The sequence below is a fragment of the Typopeltis vanoorti genome, chromosome 13, assembly GCF_054136105.1.
Source record: "Typopeltis vanoorti isolate ZY-2024b chromosome 13, IOZ_Tvanoo_1.0, whole genome shotgun sequence".
In the NCBI taxonomy this organism is placed as follows: Eukaryota; Metazoa; Arthropoda; class Arachnida; order Uropygi; family Thelyphonidae; genus Typopeltis; species Typopeltis vanoorti.
Genome location: NC_143561.1, coordinates 106699591 through 106722832, shown reverse-complemented (window position 1 = coordinate 106722832; position 23242 = coordinate 106699591). Strand labels below are relative to the sequence as shown.

Sequence of the window (23242 nt, the reverse complement as noted above, 5' to 3'; positions counted from 1 at the left end):
TAAGGATTAACCAACTGTTGTTACTCCTTGATAAAGAATAAATTGTACCACGTTTAAGAGTTCAATAAACTTTTGTTCATTGAAAATACAATTGTCTGAGATTGCCGCTCAATGAACCACTTGTAACAACGTACAAACCTAATCACGCGGAGGGGGGGGGGGGAATTTTGTTGAGATACGAGATAAAGGTCACCACTGCATATTAGTTTCACACACATATTTTGGTAATTGCTCCTTGTTTTTGAATTTTATATCTTAAACTAAATGTCCTGAAGGGCGCAGTATAAAATAAATATTTAGGGACATTAAGGGGAGAAGAAGCTTGAATATTTGTATTTGGGTGATATCTCGTATATAAATAGGATTTGGACAAAGACAAGTAGAGTTTCACATGTAAGGATAGTTAAAAGCCGAATATTCGTAAATTGGGACACAACAACAGGAAGTTAAAGAGAAAAGAAGAAAGCATATCAAAGGTTCCTGGCAAATATATCAGCTTGTGCTCTTAGAAAATACAGAGACAAAAGTAAGAAAGCTAAACACTTTGTAATTGCTAAATGAAACATGAGGTGATAGTACAGTGGTAAATAACACTCAACAGGCATACAATCAGGAATACATATCCATACTTGAAGTAGAAAAAGTCATCAAAGGCTTGAAATGTGGAAAGGCAGCAGGAGTAGATGATATTCGACCAGAAATGCTGAAGTATGGTGGTATAAAAGTCTTACAGTGGCTGCACTTCATAGTTCACAAGGCCGGGACGGAGGGATGAATTCCAGATGATTGGAGTGGAGCTCTCATAGTACCAATATATAAATAGGGAAATAAAACTGAATGTGAGAATTACAGAGGTATTTTGAGTGTTCCTGGTAAGATTTACGCAAGTATACTTGAGAAACGGTTGAGAAGAACTGTGGAAGAAAAGATTGGTGAAGAATAAGCTGGATTCAAGTTTTGTATTTATTCAAGATCTGTATTTAAGTTTTGTTGATCTGGAAAAGGCATATGACAAGGTGTCAAGAGAGAAGCTATTCAATACGCTACAGTTATATGGTGTCAATGGGGCATTATATGGAGCAATACTTAGTCTTTATTTGAGTCGTAAGTCAGCAGTTAGAATTGAAGTACAGGATGGTTTAATGTTAAATCTTGTGTGAGACAGGGATGTACATTATCCCCTCTGTTATTCATTATCTATATGGATCACATTATGAAGGAATGTGGTATTAAACCTGATATCAAAATTGGAGATGTTAATGTCAGCTCTTTGCTTTATGCAGATGATGTTATACTTCTGAATAAATCTGCTGCCAGTCTGCAAGATTCCCTGACTAAATTGAATAACTGTTGTAATAGATATGGTATGAAGGTCAGCAATAAAAAGACAAAGACAATGAAAATAGGTAGAATCGTTGAAATTGTCAACTGTGTTGTGAACGGAAAACCTGTGGAACAAGTAAAAAATTTCAGCTACTTAGGCACGATTTTTACTGAAGATGGTAAATTAAATATGGAAACAGACAACAGAATCAACAAAGCTGGTATGGTAGGAAGTCAACTGAATAAATTTATACGGAATAAGAGAGAAATTAATCAGAACACTAAATTAGCTGTATACAAGACAGTGTTCAAACCAATTTTAACTAATGGATCTGAGAGCTGGGTCAGAAGTAAAACACTGGATCAATAACTGGAGACCGCAGACATGAGAGTCCTGAGAAAGATTAGAGGCATGAACTGATGGCATCAATGGCAATATCATATTAAAAACAAGGATATTAGGAAAGACTTGACATTGTCAGCATCCAGGGATGCGTTAGCAGATAATCTCAGGTCACTTAAACAGAATGGGCGAGGAAAGATTAGCAAAACAAGTGTTCTCTGCCAGAGAACACTTGTTTTGCTATCGGTGTATTGATACGGTACAAGGTGCCTTAGACAATAGAAATATAAGATGTGATAATGTTGGAGTCTTGAGAAGTAACAGACTGATTTGGAGGAAAATTGTAGATAGGAAGTTAGTAATGATGTAAATTTTTCATGTAGTACTATTATATCCTGTACACCCCCCCCCCCCCTTGAGGGTACATGGCAGGAATTTGATGATGAATAACCAACATCGAGATTATCGATTAGTGATAGACTTAAAATAGATAATACACATTCGGTCCAAATTGTTATTTTATTTTTTTGCTTGTGAAAATCAAAATCCACCAGCAGGCAGCACAAAATTGCATGGGCCCGTGGTTTGGACAGCTCTACATAGAAATGACTGGAAATGCACCTGTTCATTATATCACAAAAAATTGTGGAATGAGAACCAATTTAAAGAGGCCCATGAAATTCTAATCAACAACCCTAATCTTGACAATAATGATGGTCGAAAAATCCCAACATGGATAGTACATATTCTAATCACAACCTTTTGCTTTAAAAATTCATTAAAAGTTATAAATTAGGACTGTAGTAATCCAAGATCTTAGTCTTAATATAACAAATATTTATGTTAAATTATTAATTGGACCACCACTACTGCTGTAATAAAAGTATGAGAGCGGTCTGAAAAGTTCTTGGCCTCGACCACAGATGGCAACACTATCAGCAAGATTTTTTTTAAATGGTACATCTGTCATAAGCATCCATGTGAAATTGCAAGTCAATCTATCAAGTAATTTGTTTTATACAGCTGTCTGAAGCAAAAGTTTTGTCAGTATTCCTTGAAATGGATAAAAGTGAATATCGTGCAGTTATAAAGTTCTTTATAAAAGAAGGTTTAACGCCAAAAGAAATTCATTCGGAGTTCATAAAAGTTTATGGGCACTCTTTTCCTTCATTTTCGACAATTAAGAAATGGACTGCCGAGTTTAAACGTGGCCATACCAGCCTTGAAGATGATCCACGTGAAGGACATCCAAAAAATGTAACACCTGAACTCATTGATCCAGTGCACGATATGGTATTGGACGATGTGGTATACTGGCGAGTCAAATTGCATGAAATTGCTGAGACTATAGGCATTTCAAAAGAACATGTATGATATATTTTGCATAAAGAATTGCAAATGAAAAAGCATTGTGCAAGATAGGTGCTGCGTTTTTTGAACTCTGAACAAATCTCTGAACAGTGCTTGGGGCATTTTAACAAGAATAAAACTGATTTTGTGCATCAATTTATTACTACGGATGAGACTTGTATTCACCATTACACAGCAAAATCCAAACAGCAGTCAAAAACAGTGGACAGAAGCCGGTTGCTCAGCGCCAAAGTCATGGCATTGGTGTTTTGGGATGCTAGATGCATTTTGTTTATTAATTATCTTGAAAAGGATAAAACAATAACCGGGGAATATTATTCTGATCTTTTAACAAGGCTAAACAAAAAATTTGTGAGAAAAGACCTGGTTTGCAGAAGGAAAAAATTATCTTTCATCAGGACAATGCACCTGCCCACAAAGGTGTTTTGGCAATGGGAAAATTAAGGGATCTGCACTGTGAATTGTTGGAACATCCACCCTATTCCCCCAGATTTGGCTTCCTCTGACTTCTATCTCTTCCCAAAACTAAAACTATTCCTTGCTGGTCAGTTTTTCTTCGAATCAAGAGGTGATTGCAGCTGTAGAAGGGTATTTTGCAGATCTTACTGAGAACAACTACAGGGAAGGGATAATGGTGCTGGAGCATCACTGGAATAAATGTATTAGTCTTAAGGGAGATTATGTTGAAAAATAAAAATAATTTTGAAATTATAAATTCGTTTTTTTCATTAATATGCATTTGTTCTCTGACCATGTTTAAATAAATGGGATATAGCTTTGGAGTAACATTTTGTAACAACCAAAAACATAATAATAGAAAACAATTTCTTGGAAAGAGTCTCTTCATATACATACTTAGGTAATCTCATTGATCTAAATTGTGGATTCCAAAAGGAAATAAATAGGAGAGTTAGACTTGCCTGGGGATGCATTCAGAAAATTGAAAAGCATTTTTCAAAACAATGATGTCCCACTCTGTTTAAAAAGGAAGACATTTTACCAGTGTATACTTCCAGTCATCACATATGGTTGTGAAACTTGGTCGCTAAGAAAAGCACTGGCAAATAAACTAACAACTCAAAGAAAAATGGAGAGGTTGATGGTAGGCATCACATTAAAAGATAATAAGCGAAACACCTGGATAAGAAGCCAAACTCACAATCCTGACATCATTCTTCACTATAAGCGACTAAAATGTAAATGGACCAGACATCTATCCAGGAGAGAAGATGAACAATGGACCGCTATACTAACAAACTGGATTCCAAAAGAACTGAAACGAGGCTGAGGACATCATAAAAGAAGGCGGAGTGATGAACTGTCAAAATTTGTTGGGAAAAAATTGGTCAACCACTGCAAAGAACAGAGAAAGGTGGAAAGAACTGGAGGAGGCCTTCGTCCAGCAGTGGACAGAAAATTGCTGAAAAGAAGCAGTAGCAGCAGCTTTGGAGTAGGTTTAAAAAAAAAAAAAAATTTCCACTAGAGGTCAGGCTAGTAGAAAAGTTGATCAAATCACTTTCACTTTGGCATACTGTTTGAAATGTAACGTGTGTGCATGCGTGCACTCCAGATGATAACCTTAATATGAAGGTAAAAACATTGAGAAACGAAAGTAATTATTCTTAACACGGCTGTAGTCTACATAATTTATCAAAATGAATACTGATTTAAGAGAAAAGACAGATGATTATTTGTTTCTCTCTTTTATTATTATCACTAATTTTTAGAAATCTCATTAAAAAAAGGAATATCGATTTCAGCCATTTTAAAAATGAGAAATCAACTATAAAAATCAATATATAGTAAAGACATAAGATATTTAAAAAATAAATAAATAAAGGACTGAACTACAGTATCAAAGCTGTTATACTGTCATCTGACAAAGATGACTACTTGGCTCCCAAAAAATAGTTGCTCCTCACATTCTTTTTCTGCCCCCTTATTTCCCCACTATGTTATTGAAGACAGTGTTAAGAACCATGTTCTGAACCATATTACATTCTTGTTATAAAATTGCATAATATTATATATAAAATAGTATTACCTGGGCAGTTTCCTTTTGAACAATGGTAGTAATTTTGAATTTTGTTCGCTTATTTGAATAATTCTTGTTTAACGTTAAAACACTGTTCAAACTTAGAGGACCATCCTGTAAGAAATCAATTTTTGTTAAAAAAAAACATTTTATGAGGTATTGAAGCATAACACACATGTTACATAAAAAAAGCAAAAATTAAAAAAAAAAGAGTATTTAAAACAAATAAGAAAACTGAGCAAACAGGATATAAAAGTTTAAATCTTCTTTCTTTTAAATCAGTTCAAGATCTCAACAAAGAAAGTTTTGTGTGTGACTAATGCTTTTTTTTGTTCAGCATTTCTAATTTTGGTCACGAGGTGATACTTTCTGATATTAGAATAAAAAAAAATCTTATTAAAATATAATTTTAACATTCTATAGAACAAATTTAAATAAATAAATAAAGTAGGTGATTATAAGCTTAGGAGGAAGCTTGAAGCTGTACCATGGTATACACACCAGCAAAGGAAGGATGTTAATAGTGCATAGGAGATGGTTAAGTGGCATCTGGAGGAAGCAATATCAGATTGTATATCTAAAGTCAGAAGGATTAATCAGGCAGGAGTTAAATGGATTAGTACCATTGCATGAGCTGGAAAAAAAAAAAAAAAATGTGGAGGGTATATAAGGAGAAAGGTGATCAGTATGGTAAGGAAGACAAATGAGCCAAGCAGGTCAAAGGTAATCCCAAACAGTTCTTTTGTTATGTGGCAAGTAAGAGGAAGAATGACTGAGTGACCACAACCACTTTGGAAGCATATATCATCCAAACGAAATAACTGCTATGACACACATGACAAGAGACTGATGTGGGAAGCGAGGTGAATGAATTGGAAGCTCTTAGGATATTGCGGAATCTCAATATAAATACAGCTGTGGTATTAGATAGCATATCACCTCGTGTTTTATGAGAATATGCAAGGGAACTGGCAATGCCTCTGACTAGACTCTTTAAATTAAGTCTGATCTCTGGCAGAGTTCCAAGGAAGTGGAAAAGGAGTTTTAGAACTATAGTAGAAAATTAGAGACCGAACAGTTCCCAGTATCTCAGGGAGTGGTGGTGGTGGTAAAAGTACTGGAAAAGTTAGTCGAAAAGAGAATTCAGGAATAAGTGGCACAAAGCTTTGTGAAGGGTTGGTCATGCTTTTTAGTAATTTACTATCTTTTTTTATAGAGTAACAGCTAATTTGGATAAAGGGAATGGCTACACAATGATTCTGCTAGATTTTGCAAAGGCATTTAACAGAATAACACATGGAATCCTATTATACAAATTAGAATAAATGGGGATGGATATGACACTGGTCGTGTGGATAAGAGTGGCTGCAGGAAAGATATCAAAAAGTTGTATATGGAGGAGCAGAGTCCAGGTGAAAGCAGGTAACTATTGGTGTGCTGCAAGTTTCAGTTCCAGGACCACTGTTGTTTAATTTGATAAATGATATAAGAAATAACCTGAATGGAAATATTTAGTTATTTGCTGGTGATGCAAAATAGCAGAGAGCTTGCTGGATATTTAAATAGACTGTCAATATGGGCAAAGGATTAATGGCTATCAGTTTAATGTGGAGAAATATCAAGTTACACATTTTGGGATAAACAGATTACAAGCTGTGTACCACATTGATGGAATTGTACTCCAGGAAATAGATGAAGCTAGAAATGGGGGGGGGGGAATGGTAGTAGACAGAGAGAAAGATGATGTTTAGAGGACATATTGCTAAGGTTGCCAAGGTAGCTCATAGGATTAGTTGGCTATTGAAGAACACACTAACATGTAGAGATAAGTTATTCCTCTTTATAAGGCCCTGATACATCCACATCTGAATTACTGTGCTCAGTTCTAGTCACCTGGGTTTCTCAGGGATAAAGTGGTAGAGAGGGTCCAGAGGTTAGCGACCAAGATGGTAAGTAGTATGAGGGTTTGTTGGCTAGTAGGGATGTGAGGACCAGATTTTTTGCTTGGAGAATGAATGAATGGAATGGGTTGCCATTCCATTCATTCATTCCACTTAAGTTTCCCACTATTATTATTGTACAGGAACCTCCATGGAGACTCATCATGGGAAACCCAAACTATCCATACAATATCTATTAATGGGTTGAAGGAATGGTATGATAGATATTGTATGGCTAGTTTGGGTCTCCCATGATGAGGTGCCTGTACAATAATAATAATGGAAAACTTAAGTGAAATTATTTATTTTACATCAAATAGTTGTCAAAGTATTGAGAGTATCTGGAGTAAAGGCAGAAATAAACAAAAATGAATGCAACCAAGGTAGTACAACAGCATATTCAGTCCTGAAGATATTTTCAGGCACAAACTTTGTTTGCTCACACTTGGATAAAGGATTAAACTAAATTTATTATAGTCTAACCAAGTGAAAAACAAACTTTCAACATCTTTCTCTGAATCCAGTTAATAAAAAAGGTGGCACACCTTTTGGCAACTCCTATAGGTAATGATGACCTTGCTATTACTTCTGCCTGGTATCTCCACCTCTGGGCCTGGCTCCCACTGAAGAGACCTCAATAAAGGTCGAAACTAGTCTGAGTAGTGGCCAATCCCTTAATGTATAACATTTTACATAACCGCAAGGAGATGTGTTTTGCATTATGGGAGATACTGGGATAGGAGTGTTGTTTAGCTTGGCTCACCTTTGCTACAAGTTGCCCGGTGTTGTACTACCTTACCCCAGTAAGGTAGTACAACGCCATACTCAGTCCTGAAGATATTTTCAGGTGCAAACTTTGTTTGCTCACACTTGGATAAAGGATTAAACTAAATTTATTATAAACAAAAATGAAGATTTGACAATGTGAAATGGTGCTAAGTGAATTTTATTGCCATTAATATTGTACAGCTGCACATTCCAATCTGTGCCAGTTTGTGTCGTTTAAAATAAAAAATAACTGGGTGAACCATGCTAAAGAAAACAATTTCTGATAAACAGGAATACAATCCCAACATATTTATTTAGACTGGGATAATGTCTCTCAGTTTTACAGCTCTCTTTGTATAAACATTCCACTTTTATGTAAAACTTCAATATTCTTCCTAAGAATACCATGTTTGGATGATGTCATGAAGGTGATGTGGACTAGTCCGCATTTGCAAAAACTAAGACTCTACTTTTACTCTATCTAATTTTGTGTCATTAGCAGACAAATGAATATTTCCCTTAAAATTATTTTCTATATCATTTAATCTACAAATTATACAGTAATGGTCTAAGCACAGTGCCTTGCAACACACCACTAGTCACCTGCTTTCTCCTGGATTCTTCTCTTCCATACGCTACTTTTTAGTGATATATAGTATCTGGAATTTAATATAGCCATAATGCATGCCTCTATAGCTCATTTAGTATAGACTGAATGAGCTATAGAAGTTGGAAAGACGTGGGTTCGATTCCTGTCTGTGACGTGAGGAACCTTTATCTGGTCTCTTTTGACGAAAGGTGAGTTAGTTGGTCTTCATACAGAGGTAGGGAGCTTTTTTTTCACCCGAAATTTGGATTTTTCGTCCCCAAGAACAGGCAAACCGTTCCCGCGAACTCATGCAACTACACTCCGGGAATAAGGATTGACCAACCTATTCCATGGGATTTCCGGTTTTGAATTGTAATAAGGATGTATTAGACCTAGTGGCCTAATATGTAAAGGAAGAAGAAAAAGATAATGCAAGCCATGATACAGAGCTGTAATTGGAAACTATTAGACAGGAAGATGGAATTGATATGACATGTGTTAACACTGTTTCAGTGGAACAAAGAGAGAGAGAGAGCTCAGCTTCAGTCATTCATCAACAAAGATATCAACAATTATTGAGTTCCTCCATCTTCAACATCTCAGTTCAGGGAGAATAACAACCATATTGTCATCTCATATGTCAAAGGTGTATCCAAATCAATCTCCAAAATAATTAGGTCCACTAGAATTCCATGGATAGGTCTTCCGAGGGCCAGGAGGATGGGGAGAGGGCTCCCCCATTCCCCTGAAGTCCTTTGGTTGGAAAGATATTGGTCCAAATCCAGTTCAGGATGCACAGAATCTTTATAAAGGCTTCTCAATTGAAGGTGGCATGGTTTTTTCCTCCAAGAAACTTTCGATTTCACTCTTGTTCAACAAACAGTATCCATGTGGTAAATAAACCAGACAAACTTTCAATATGTCCTCCATCCACAGTATTCTCCAAAGCAATACTACTGCTACATAATCATTCTTTTTTTTTTGCCCTGTAATATAACCAAATACTTTGGGATTTCGTTATGGCCTGCTCAGCCAATTTTCTCTAATATTCTGATTTTGCTTTTCTAACTATTAATCGTTTAAAATATTCTAGTACCTTTTATTATTAAAAGGAGTAGGTAAATGTTGGTAAAGGATAAACAGGGTTGAAGTTGTTTTGCAATTACAGCTGAGGTAACTGAGGCCATTAGGCCTGAGAATGTCTGTCAATTGTATGTTCTTGCTGAAAAAAAAAAAACATTTGAGAGGAAAAACCCTGCCACCTCCATATGAGACCAGCTAATTCACCTTCAAATGAAAAACCTTCAGAGGTTTTTGCATTCCAGAAAGTACATGTAGGTAAATATAAAATGTTTCCACTGGTGATTTGATTGTAACATGTTCTGTGACAAGTGCAAGTGTATTTGCACTTCGGGCATCTGTGCTATTCACACATGGCAATGTCATCACCTTGCAAACAGAAAGGCATGTGAGATAACTACAGCCTATGCAGAGTAAAGCAAGAAGAACCTCTCTATGGTTCCAGCATAGATTGGAGTGTCACAGTCTCCTTTCCATGATGTTCATCCTGTAATCAGTGTAGGAACAGGTAGATGATCTTGTAGGGGAGAAACTGACTTAGATACAGTATCTAATTTCATTTCCCTTGACATCAGTGTGACTTCAGATACAATATAGATGAACATCCAAGTGGAGCTTCCAGATCTGATTTAACAGATGATGGATTAAAGACACCCGTGAATGATGGTATACCAGACCATGTAGCAAGGTTAATAAACCTATGTAAATGATACATCTCTAGTAGCATTTGTCTTATGCAATTAATGCAAACTCTATTCATAGTTGCTGCATTTCAATGTGATTCATGTAGATATCATGCTGTCTGGGAAAGACAGCAGCAGCAACTCCACTAACACCTCTAATTTTGAACCATCTATGTATACAGATAGAAAATCAGAGTACTCCATGTGCATTTTAAAGAGGTGGAATGTAGGCAATACCAAGGTGGAAATTTGTTTTGTGATGTGTGTGTATATGGCTGCTATGATGTCTATAATTGTAATAATTATTGGATATGAAGAACAGAGGCTGTAGGACAGCAATGAGTGTTATGCCGGTTTCCCCCAACATGGATAAATAGTTGTCCATGTACTCGTAGAATGGAATAGCAGAGATTTTATTTTCAGTGTATATTGCAGACGGGTGCATCAGAACAGCAGTGATTGTGCATACACTTTGAAATAAAGACTAGGGATAGGTGATGTTCTAAATGTAGCTATTGCATTTCCAATTGTAAGATGATGGATAGAGTCCAACCAGTGGAGAGTACAGTATATTATCGCGTATAATGCGAAAAATTTATGGTAAAAAAATACTACTTAAAGTTAGGGGTTCGCATTATATGCAGATCCTAAAAAATATAACGTCTTATTAGACTTGCACACACAATATATACTACCTACTGCCTATGCAACCAAATCTACTCGACCCACTTGCATTTGGCAACCGAGCGCACATTGTATCTGCACATAAATGCGCTCGGTCGCCGAATGATAAGAGCACAGTGAGATAGATAGAGCACTGTTAGGTATATCGGTTTAACCAGAGTTCATTTTAAATATTATTCGTTAAACAAACCTAGCCTGAAAATGAGCCAACAGAAACATAAACATTCATCTTTTGAAGCAGGATTTAAATTGCATGTTGTGCAGTTTGCAGAAGAACATAATAACAGTGTTGCTATGAGAGAATTTGGTGTAATAGTAGAGAGTAATATTAGACTTTGGCGTAAGCAAAAAGACAGTCTTGAAAAAATTCCCAAAATGAAACGTGCCCGTCATGGAGATGTAGTATCCTTTCCAGAACTCAAAGAGCTAAATGAATGGATTTTGATGCAACGACAAGATGGCATTATAGTAACAAGAAATACGATTCATTTTCGAGCTCTACAACTCAAGAATGGTAAATTCAAGGACACACCAGGTATTTCATCTTTTCTTGCCTGGGTGGTGCAGATTTATGGAATGTAAACATTAACATTACGACACCGAACAAAAATTGTGCAGAAGTTACCAAAGCAGCTTGAAGAAAAAGTTCAGTCCTTCCTTAAATTTATCATAAAATTACGGAAGTGTCACGGATATAAACTTTCCCAAATTGGCAATATGGATGAAACGGCCATTGGGAAAGTGCTTTCCCAATATGTTCCGATGATGACCACGAATAGTCGAAACGGTCCACACCCCGTCAACCACCTTTCCCCTTCCCCCTCCTTATTTTAAAAAATTAACCCTTTCACTTTTTTCCCCACCCTATATAAAAGTATATGTTTCTATATATTACGAAAAAAACCCGGGTTTTTCTAACTTATTCTACCAAACTGCCTACCCCCCCCCCCCCACCACACACACACTCTGCAGTTCTCGACATCGCAGACAGAGGAAAAGCCACAACACCCAGAAAAAGGTATGTGCAATTTCTATTCCTTAAGCTACATATACTTTTTAGTACATCTACACTCATAATGCCCTAAGAACCCATGAGTAAATAGCCAATGACATTTAAACAGGGGCACTCCTAAACTGAAGCAGGCAATATAGCTGTATTATAATAGATCACATTATACGTGGACATGGCATTTTAGGGCAAGTTTTCAAACAAAATTTCTAGTTCGCATTATACGCGATAATATACGGTAGTTAGAACTGTTTCTGATAGTCTTAGACCTGTGATCTATAATCAGGTTTTGAACACAAGTGCTCAGAACAGATGGAATAAACAGTTGTTATCCCCAAAAGCAAGAAGATAGGGCATGAAGGATGTTCGATGCTCCCCAGCTCTTAACTCTTAGTTATCACATGTAAGGCAGAAATTTTTTTTTAATCAACTGAGTTCTAGAACTTTGTGCTTGGATTACACATGGAATTATAGCTTGCAGGAAAAATGTACACAAATGATTTCTGTTGTGAAAACCTAAACCCATTTGCAAACACCAAGGAAGAAAGATGGTCAATGGCTTGTTACAATTTCTATGACTATCATATTGCATGGATGACTAAAGATGGTAATAAAGTCATTAATTCAGATGGTTTGTTTATAGATAGAAAAAACTGTTCTGTACCGAGATGACTAATTGCAGAGTGTGACATTTGAAATAAATTAGCAGAATTTCCTCTTGGTAAAAAAGTTGGGAGAAGGTAGATCCCACTTCAAAGATTAAATTAAAAAAAAAAAAAAAAGACAATTCGCTCAGATCAAACTTGTATAAGTCTTTTAGTATAATAAATCTTCAAGTTGTATCATATTAATTTCCTTGTCCAATAAAACTGATACTAATGCTAATTTTTAAGGAAATGAATCTCTGATAGATGTTCCTCTGATTAAATGATCTAATCTGGACTGATTTTTATAAAAAGCAAATTGCATCTTGGGAGAAGAAAAAACTATTGCTCTCTAGAAATTGTACAATGAGAGGCAACTATTTTTAAAGCAGTTAGAGCTAACAAAGACAATTTGTTGGAATTTCTGGATCTTTATCTGTCTTTGGAAAGGCAACAATAATTGCCTTTTACAAATGAATCCAGAAATTCATCCTCACAGAAGATGTTGGGCAGAAGCAGAGCAGCTGATCCAAGGAATATAGTGACAGATGTTTAACCATTTCATAATAAATGTCACCAGATCCCACAGCATGTGCAGAGCTTGAAGAATAATTTTTAGTTTTCTTAAACAGTTTTTGTAGGGTTACAGATTCAAAGAAAACAGGATTTTATATTTTGATACTTTGCATTTTTAAAACTAAGAACTCAAGGGAGTATGATTTCGTCAATGTTTTGAGAAATCTGTCTCTTAGAGAGGAACACCTTTTCAATCAGGAACTACCTATCCATTGTGTTCCAGGATTGTAAGTGACTGACTTTGATTTACTGCATCTTGTCCCACTCTGCTTTGGTGTTGGTTGACATGGTTATAATAACAGGATCAAAGAGTTCTTTTTGGCGCTCTGATCTGTGATGACATATGTATCACATTTGACAGCAATTAAATTCATTGAGGGTATCTGCAAAAGTTGCCTCAAGATTTATTTTTAAGGCGACTTTTGTTTTTGCACAACCTGGTTGTTGTATAAAAACATCAAGCTGATTTTCACTCCCACTCCCCCTGCAAACTATAGGAAATTAAATTAATATTTTTGGTATTGTGGTCATAGTAGCCTATATTATATTCACTCTAAAGTGATTCATTGCTTCTATGAATAAAGCATAGCTGACTATTGTAGTCGGCATGATCGATTTTCCACCACGTCATAATGGAGTACATGGTGGTGTAAAACTGGATATTATAAGAAAACGAGCCTTCCTACAAATGTTTTCTATTTCCCATTTAAACAGCAGGAAGATGGTTGAAGAACATATTTAGATTGATTACATCCCTCTTTCCTAATATTACTGTTTGGCCTACCCACTGATGAAATTAAATCATCCATAATGAGAATGATAGGTGGCAAATGTACAATGAGATCATCAAAGTCAACCTGGGAATTATCTTCCATGGTAGATAAATGCAGACTATTGTAATACCGTCCTACTTAGGTGGATGGCAACTGCTGCTGTCTTGGTAAAGAGGACTTGTCAAAATGGGATCGGGTTGCTTACAAGGAGGGAAATGTTTTTGTGGATAGTCCAGTCCCATTCTCTCCTTAATGTTTCATGCAAAGAAGAAGTATATTTCTTAAAAGAAAATACATTGGGTTTATTTGGTCATAAACAATATAATGAAAGCCTACTAGGTGCCAGTAATACTTGTGGCTTCTTCTGGGTTAGAATGACATAAAATACAATAAAAGGCTAAGTAACATTTACTATTACATTACTAAAATGGTACTCTTTCTTTTTCACACCTCTAGAAAAATCACTTTTTTGCCTGATGGTCTTCACAAAAAAGTAACCACTAAAAGCATCACAAATAAAAAGATGTTATCATACAACAGATGGAGTGGTCAACATCAGACTTCATGACCATCATCATCAAATTCCTACCATGTACCATCAAGGGGTGTACAGGATATGACAGTACTACATGAAAAAATTACATCATTACTAACTTCCAATCTACAATTTTCCTCCAAATCAGTCTGTTACTTGTCAAGACTCCAACATTATCAGATCTTATATTTCTATCGTCTAAGGCACTTTGTACCGTATCAATCCACCTATATCTTGGTCTTCCTTTGGGTCGTTTTCCTGCCAACCTGGCAGAGAACACTTGTTTTGCTAATCTTTCCTCTCCCATTCTATTTAAGTGACCATACCACCTGAGATTAGCTCTGCTAACGCATTCCTGGATGCTAACAATGTCAAGTTCTTTCCTAATATCCTCATTTTTAATGATATTGCCATTGATGCCATCTGTTCACACCTCTAATCTTTCTCAGGACTCTCATATCTGCGGTCTCTAGTCTTTGGTCAAGTGTTTTACTTCTGATCCAGCTCTCAGATCCATAAGTTAAAACTGGTTTGAACACTGTCTTGTATACAGCTAATTTAGTGTTCCAACTAATTTCTTTCTTATTCCATATGAATTTATTCAACTGACTTCCAACCATACCAGCTTTGCTGATTCTGTTGTCTATTTCTATATTTAATTTACCATCTTCAGTAAAAATCGTGCCTAAGTAGCTGAAATGTTTTACTTGTTCCACAGGTTCTCCATTCACAACACAGTTGACAGTTCCAATGATTCTGCCTATTTTCATTGTCTTTGTCTTTTTATTGCTGACCTTCATACCATATCTATTACAACAGCTATTCAATTTAGTCAGAGAATCTTGCAGACTTGAAGCGGATTTATTTAGAAGTATAACATCATTGGCATAAAGCAAAGAGCTGACATTAACATCTCCAATTTTGATATCAGGTTTAACACCACATTCCTTTATAATGTGATCCATATAGATAATGAATAACAGAGGGGATAATGTACATCCTTGTCTCACACCAGATTTAACATTAAACCATCTTCCTGTACTTCCTTCAATTCTAACTGCTGACTTACAACTCAAATAAAGACAAAGTATTGCTCCATATAATGCCCAATCGACACCATATAACTGCAGCGTATTGAATAGCTTCTCTCTTGACAGCTTCTATTTGGCCTGAATCCAGCTTGTTCTTCACCAAGCTTTTATTCCACAATACTTCTCAACCGTTTCTCAAGTATAGTTGCATAGATCTTGCCAGGAACACTCAGTAGGGAAATACCTCTGTAATTCTCACATTCAATTTTATTTCCCTTTTTATATATGGGTACTATGAGAGCTCTACTCCAATCATCGGGAATTCGTCCCTCTGTCCAGGCTTTCTGAACTATGCAGTGCAGCCACTGTAAGACTCTTATACCACCATATTAAAGCATTTCTGGTCGAATATCATCTACTCCTGCTGCCTTTCCACATTTCAAGCCTTTGATGGCTTTTTCTACTTCAAGTATGGATATGGATTCCTGAGTGCATACCTGGTCAGTGTTTTTTATCACTGTGCTGTCATCACTGCTTGTTTCATTTAGCAGTTTTTCAAACTAATTACTCCATACTTCAAGGATATCTTTTTCTCCTGTTTTCATGTCACCTTTATCATCTCTAACTCCTTTTACACCACTCTTTCCTCCATTCCTAAGCTTCTTCAACAACCTCAGAATATTTTGCCACCTTCTTGATATTTATTTTCTAGATTCTTACCGAAGTCCTCCCATGACTTTTGTTTAGCTTTCTTACATTTGTTTCTGTATTCTGTAAGAGTAAAAGCTGACTTATTTGCCAGGAACTTTTGATATACTTTCTTCTTTTCCTTCACTGCCTCTTTAACTTCCTGTGTCCACCAGGGAGTTCTGATTTTTTTATCCTTGCACACAACCTCACCACATGCCTCTCTGGCAGAATCAATCAATGTTTTCTTCAGAGTTTGCCAATGAATCTCCAAGGTTTGATTCCTGTTTTCAAACTCTTTCAATTATTCTTCAATAATCTTTGTGTATTTTAGTCTACAGTTCACATCTGAGAGCTGCTCAACTTTTATTCGCTTTAAAACTTTCTTAAATGTTATTCTTTTCAATATAAAATTCAATTTTATCCTGCTCAAGACTAAATAGTGATCACTTCCAATTTCAAATCCTCTGTACACTCTGGTGTCCTGCACCAGGGAGAAAACATCACTATCAACAATAACATAGTCAATGAGACTTTTCTTATTCCTAGCTTCTTCTCTCCATGTGAATTTGTGCACATTTTTATGTTGGAACATGGTGTTAGTAATAACCAGTCCATGTCCTGAGCAGAAATCCAACAGATATTTGCCATTATTATTAGCTTTGCTCTTTTCTCCAAAGTTTCCCAAAATATTTTTGTATGTCTCACAATCATTTCCTACTCTGCTATTTAGATCCCCAACAAGGACCAACTTTTCCTTTTTCATTGTATCAGTTGCTTTTTCTAAAGCCTCAAAAAATTCCTCTACTTCTACCTTAGTAGAACCTTCTGTGGGACCATAGGCACAAATAAGTCTTATTGTCCAATTCCCCATTCTCATATTTGCCCACATTAGTCTACTTGAGACTGACTGCCATTCAAGAAGATTGGCAGTCAGTCTCAAGTAGACTAATGTGGGCAAATATGAGAATGGGGAACTGGACAATGGGGTTTAAGGGTCAAAGCTGTATAACTGAGAGGAGACCTCCACATAGCCTTTAAAGGAATGTGTGAGAACCGACCAGGGCTTCTGACCTAATGTCCAATCCTCACCTTCTCGTGGTGCACCCTGTTGGGTATCTACTTGGATACTGAACGAACGAGGATGGGCTGGCAATTTGGGATTTAGTATTATATATATATATATACAGGGTGTTCGGGATAAATTTGACATATTTATAATTAATTATATTTTTCCGTAAGTTACATGTATTAACACACACTTCTCTTCATTTAAAAGTTTGGACCCTTCTTCATTCATATACAAGATGTCAGAAAGGATGGATAGCTGGAACCCACCTGAATCATGGAAGAGAATAACTTGTATCATGATGATTCGTGCCCGCCATCAAAATAAGGATATTACGACTGCTGCCCAATGCTCCCTGAATACAGTAAAAACAATCAGGCATGAACTAGAGACTTGCAATGGTGACTACGAGGATGTAGCAAGAAGAAAGATCCCTAGCAGACGATCTGATTGCGTTCGTACAGCAGAATTCCTCGCAAATCTGCAGGAACAGGTGTTGAAGAACCCTGGCATTGGAATTCGGGCTTTGTTCGTGGAGTTGCTAACTGTAGTCAAGCCCTGGATAACAAGGGTAGCCAATGGTAGGCCGTATGTATGGCAGCAGGATTCGGCCCCTTGCCACACCTCTGGGAAAAGTCAAAAATGGTTGTCTGAAAATTTCTACGACTTCACCAGTCCAAATGTTTGGCCTCCAAACTCCCCAGACCTTAACCCCATGGATTATTTTGTATGGGGCGCAGTTGAAAAAGACACCAATCGCACTTCCAGTAATACAAAAGCCCAGTTAATGGATAAAATTAAAACAGTTTTTGCGGCCCTTCCCAGGGAGACTAGCATCAGCTTGTTCGAGGTTCCGAAGCAGAATTGAAGCTGTGATCGATGCTAATGGTGGTTATTTTGAGTAAATCTTGTTGATAGTATTGTAATTAACTCTGCCTGTAATGTTTTTTTGTCAATTCATTAAATTTAATAGATACAAAGAAGATTTTCTTTTTCCTTACGAAACTGTCAAATTTATCCCGAACACCCTGTATATATATATATATATATATATATATATATATATATATATATATATATATATATATATGTTATAAATATGATGTATTTTTCAACGTTTCAAAGGATAATTAAGCTAAATAGATTCTTCTTATGAAAAAGAAAATTATGAGAAAATGAAACTTGAGTACATATTCAATTATATGAATCACATGAATACATACATGCTAATCATTTAAATGTTGAACTGCATGCAGATGTTCATGACATCTTGAAGTACTCGTTCAGTAATTGTCTACATTACTGTAGCTCCCCCCCCCCACAACCCATAAATCAGCTTATAGCATGTAACTGCTCCAAACCCTTTCCATCAACTGTTTAGTGTCTGGATACTAGGCCTTTAATCTAATCTAATCAGTCCTTCACTGATTGGTCTGAAGTATTCTCTTATGGCATTTAGGTAGAACACCTTGGTCCAGGTTGAAGGAGAAGTTGTATTTTCAGGAATGAACATTACCTTTATGTTTTCATCACAGTGACATATAGCTGCCGGCAGGGCCGTTCCGTGGGTGCAAAATTTTTGTGCCCAAAAAGTCCAGTGTATTATTTATTCCCTATTTTTTATGAACGTGTTCAATTATACTGTCCCTAAATTGTGGCGGTATAATCGAACCCGGTGGTGTAATTAACCCGTTCCATACCAGGTTAATTGCACCCCGGTACGGAATGGGACTGGCTGTTGGGTGACCAGCTGCATTATTCTTTGGCAGGAATATTTTAAAGGATAGATTGTTTTTCCTTGTAATATTTTTCCATGAAACAGGTAACGACACCTAATATTTTTGAAGATCTTTGAGTTCTGCTATGACAAATTAATAATGGTTTTATTTTTCAGCCTTCAGTAGTATTTTTCATCAAAAAAGAAACATAAAACTGTCCTTTCATTACCTCAAATTCTGTTTTTTTTTTTTTTTTTTTTTTCCTTCCTATAATATCCAAGATCAATCTGGCATTTTCCCAAAAAAATAATTCAGTCTCATCCAGCTGTAAATGTAGTGTATGCACAATCATCCTCACCAGTCACTGATGTTATGTAGTTTAACACGCCCCTAAAATCTCTGAAAACATCCATGGGCTTGTAATAAATATATCACCAACAACATTCTCACTACATTTACACCTTAGTTCTTCAAAAAGATCCAAGGCTTTTTCTTGTATAAGCATAAGACTTAACAGCATTCATTGCTATAGCATGTCTTCAATCCAATCGCCAATATTTTTTCTCACTTCTCCTATTAATATGCCTTTTTTCTTGGAAACGATTGTGGATTGTATTGCCAGTGAACTTCTTATGTACTACATAATCCAAATTTTATCATTATGTTAACCAACAGTCGATAATAGTCAGATCATACAGGATTTCAGTAGGTGGAATTTTTCATGTTATGGTGAGTGAGGAAAGAATGCAAGGGCATTCTTGGAAGTTGAGAATGAGTGCTGTCAAGAAGAGGGTGAGGGCTAGACTTTTCTCTCATAGAGTGATGTATGATTGGAATGGATTGCCATTGGATGTTGTGTGCGTGCAAGTAGTATGAATGAATTCTAGAACAAGTATGATAGCCAATGCAAGTAGTATGTGGCCTCCCTGATAAGTCCCTCTTAATAATAATAATAACCTGTCTCTTCTTACCACTGTGAGCTCATATCGCTTTTACATTTCTCGACAACATATTTATGGTTTATATATTATTTCCAATATAAATACTAGGTAAGTTCGCTAACTTACACTCAAGGTAAAAAAAAAAAATCGCGAACACACTATTAGCTGTGCATCAGTTTACTAGGAAGCCACGCATTATTTTCACAGTGGCACATGATAGATGCTGCTGCTGCTGGTCATAAGTCCAAGTACTGCAAAAGTGGATCTATGAATCCACATAACTCAAATCTGTGCAAGTCGAGGACTTACTATAGTATTCAAAAATATGGTGTATTTATTTTTTACCACCTCATTTTCTGTTATAAATAGATATGAAACTAAGAAGACCTGAAACTTTGCAAGGTCTCCAAGTCCACATTAGGGAGCCAGCATAGAATGGAAGTGTATATTTTTATCTAGTCTTTTGTACTTGAGAGACAATCTTATACATTCTGTATTTAGATGAGCACACATAAAATGTTCAAGATCAAAACTACTTTTAAGATTATTTTCATTATTATATAATCAAATGACAATAGTAAAAGAAAATAAATTGCAATAATAATAATCTTGCCTCTTCTACTAAAAGCAGCTTAGCTTCTATAAGACTCTGCAACTGCTTACTCAGCTGATCTTCATTTAGCCTTGTATTTTCTTGTAGGTCATGATAACTTAGTTTATCTGTATTTTCATAGAGCAATAGTAAGGCCATCTGGTATGTCCCCATTGTTACTATATAAGGCTTTTTTAGATAGCATAATTTCAATTCAGCTAAAAAAAAAAAAAAAAGAAAAGCAAGAAGCAAAATAAGGGCGGTATATGATATTAACATTTTAAAGCAGTTTTGTTTTGCTTTTTTTTAGTCAAGAAAAACTTTCAATATTACAGTACATAAAATAAATCAGGTAAAGAAACTTTGGATTGGAGAGTGTATATACTAACCACTTGGCCACCCAGGCCAGCAGAAATGCTTGGCAAGTTTGTAAAGTCGGGCGGGACTGTTTATCAACTATTGGACATAAGTAATAAACTTGACAAGAAATTATATTACTGTTTTTATCCTCCAAGAATTGCTTGCACTTAGGGATAAAGAATAAAAACAAAGATATGTGACCAAGCAAGAAACTTGCTGTAACTGTCTTTCACCCAGAGTGTTTTAATAATATTGCGATACATTATTACTAAAGTATGGAGCCGAAAGGCTTTGATTCAGCATAAGAAAGATATTAAAAAAATGGAGGATATTATGGATTCATTCATATTTTATAGCCAAACACAGAAACTAAGAAATTTACCAGAGAGCTTATTAGCTGTGCTTTAAAGAATTTTAAAACTTTTTTTTTAAGTTTCCATATTTAGTTATAAAAGATGGATGGATCCATAACACCCTCCCCATTTTAATATATTACTTCTTTCTGCCACGGGACTGAAGACTTTTTTTTTTGCTCTCTTTAAGTTTCAGCCTAGTCTCAAATGAGAACCAACAGTTCAAAACAGCTGTTAGGCCTATGAAACCTAATTTAAGCCCTAATAAAAGGTGGGCATATGGGCTCCTGGGCAGAGTTCATGTCTTTTAAATTGTGCAAACCGATGCTGAAGGTTATATTCTCAAAAGCTTTGTGGTAAATTGCAAAACTTTTTTTTTTTTTTAGTTTCTATATTTAGCTATAAAATATGGATGGATCCATAATACCCTCTAGTTTAATATGTGATACACCATTTTGCAATTTCCTCCTCCTCATCAAATTCCCGATATGCACTACTCTTAAGAAGATACATATAGGGTACTATGATAGTGCCCCCATGAAAAGTTTATATCATTGCTAACTTCCTATTAGCAATTTTCTTCAAATTCGTCTTATTTTTTGGACTCCAATATTGTCAGACCTTATATTTCCATCTTCTAAGGCACCTCAAGCTGCATCGATCTACCTAGATCTTGATATTCTTCTGTATGTTTTTCCCCTAACACTGAACACCTATTTTCCTTACATTTCCTTTCCTGCTGCGTAAATTTAGATGACTATATCAGCTAAGAAACGGCTTTGCTCACACAGTGCTGAATGATAACAAAATAGGTTCCTTCCTAAAATAATCATTTTAAATATGATTCTGCCATTCATGCCATCTCTTGGCTCCTCTAATTTTCTCAAAACTCTCATTCCAGTAAGCTAAAACTTACTTTGATAGTATCTTGTATAAAGATAGTTTATAGCGTGACTAATTTCATATAAATTTAATTGACCCCTCCTCACCATCTTTTCTTATTCTATTGATCATATTTAATTTGCAATTTTCATTAAAATTTGTACCTAAATACCCGAAATGTTTTACTTGTTCTATAGGCCCATTCAGGATGAAGCTGATGTTTTCAACATTTTAGCCTATTTTCAGTCTGTCTTTTTATAATGCTGATTTTCTTACCAAACTTTTAACCAGTATTCAATTTAGCTAAGGAATATTGCAGAAATGTTCTGGATTTATTTAAGAGTACAATATCATTTGCATAAAGTAAAGATCTGTGATTTTGCACATTTTATTTGAAAACAGAATTCATTTTTATTTCCTATTTCAAATCTCCTCTGAACTAGCATGAAGAGAGAACTATTCAGAATAACATAGAGAATGAGACTTTGCTTATTTCATGTACCTTCTCTTCATGTGTACATCTTTAGGTTAGAACATGGTATCTGTAATAAACTAATCCACATCCTGAACAGAAATCCAGGAATTACTTACCATTATTATTATTAGCTTAGCTCTTTTCTCTGCATTTGCATTTTCCCAAAACATTTCTATATGTCTGGTATTTACTTTCTGCTCTGATCTCCAACAAGGACCAACTTTTTCTTCATTGCAGTTACATCCTCTCATGACTAAAAAAATTCTCCATTTCTTCCTTAGCAGAACCATAAGCACAAATAAGTTTCACTGTTAAGTCTCCATTTTGATGATCATCTGTATCACTCACTTGAAAGTGACTGCCAAAATGACCATCTTTGTGTTTAGTGTTGAATATTATTACCTAAATATAACATTTCGTAGTTTTCATTTAAAATAATCTTGCCTGTTTGTCTTAACTATTTCGTAACACCAATTATGCTGATATGGTACTTCTCTAATCTAATCCTGCCAGTTCCACCAATCTGTCATTGATAGCTCTTACAATGATGGTGCCTATCTTGAATTTTGCTCCTGCTGAGTTTCAGTCTGTTCCAGTAGCTGACTTTTCAATGTTCATCCTGGTCCCCTTACAAAAACAGCAGGGACCTTGTATAACCAGATGATTCTCAATCAGCATGGCAATTCATCTTGTTGTATCATTCTTTTGGTCAGCTAAATCAAAAATTTCCAGTCCATTTTTGTTTATTTAGTATCCAATTAGATATCTACTAACCTTATAA

General features: G+C 35.7%; 1 protein-coding gene across 2 annotated transcripts in view; it reads right to left on the bottom strand.

Annotated features, from left to right (window-relative positions):
* The window catches only part of Cul2 (cullin 2), a 427362-nt gene that overhangs the window by 34395 nt on the left and 369725 nt on the right, over nucleotides 1-23242 (bottom strand). For both annotated transcript variants that reach the window (XM_090403159.1, XM_090403160.1), the window contains 2 exons: nucleotides 20413-20609; nucleotides 5082-5186 (listed from right to left, as the gene is read on the bottom strand). In XM_090403159.1, the coding sequence (XP_090259285.1) occupies nucleotides 5082-5186; nucleotides 20413-20609 (302 nt within the window). The remainder of the gene's footprint in view (nucleotides 1-5081; nucleotides 5187-20412; nucleotides 20610-23242) is intronic.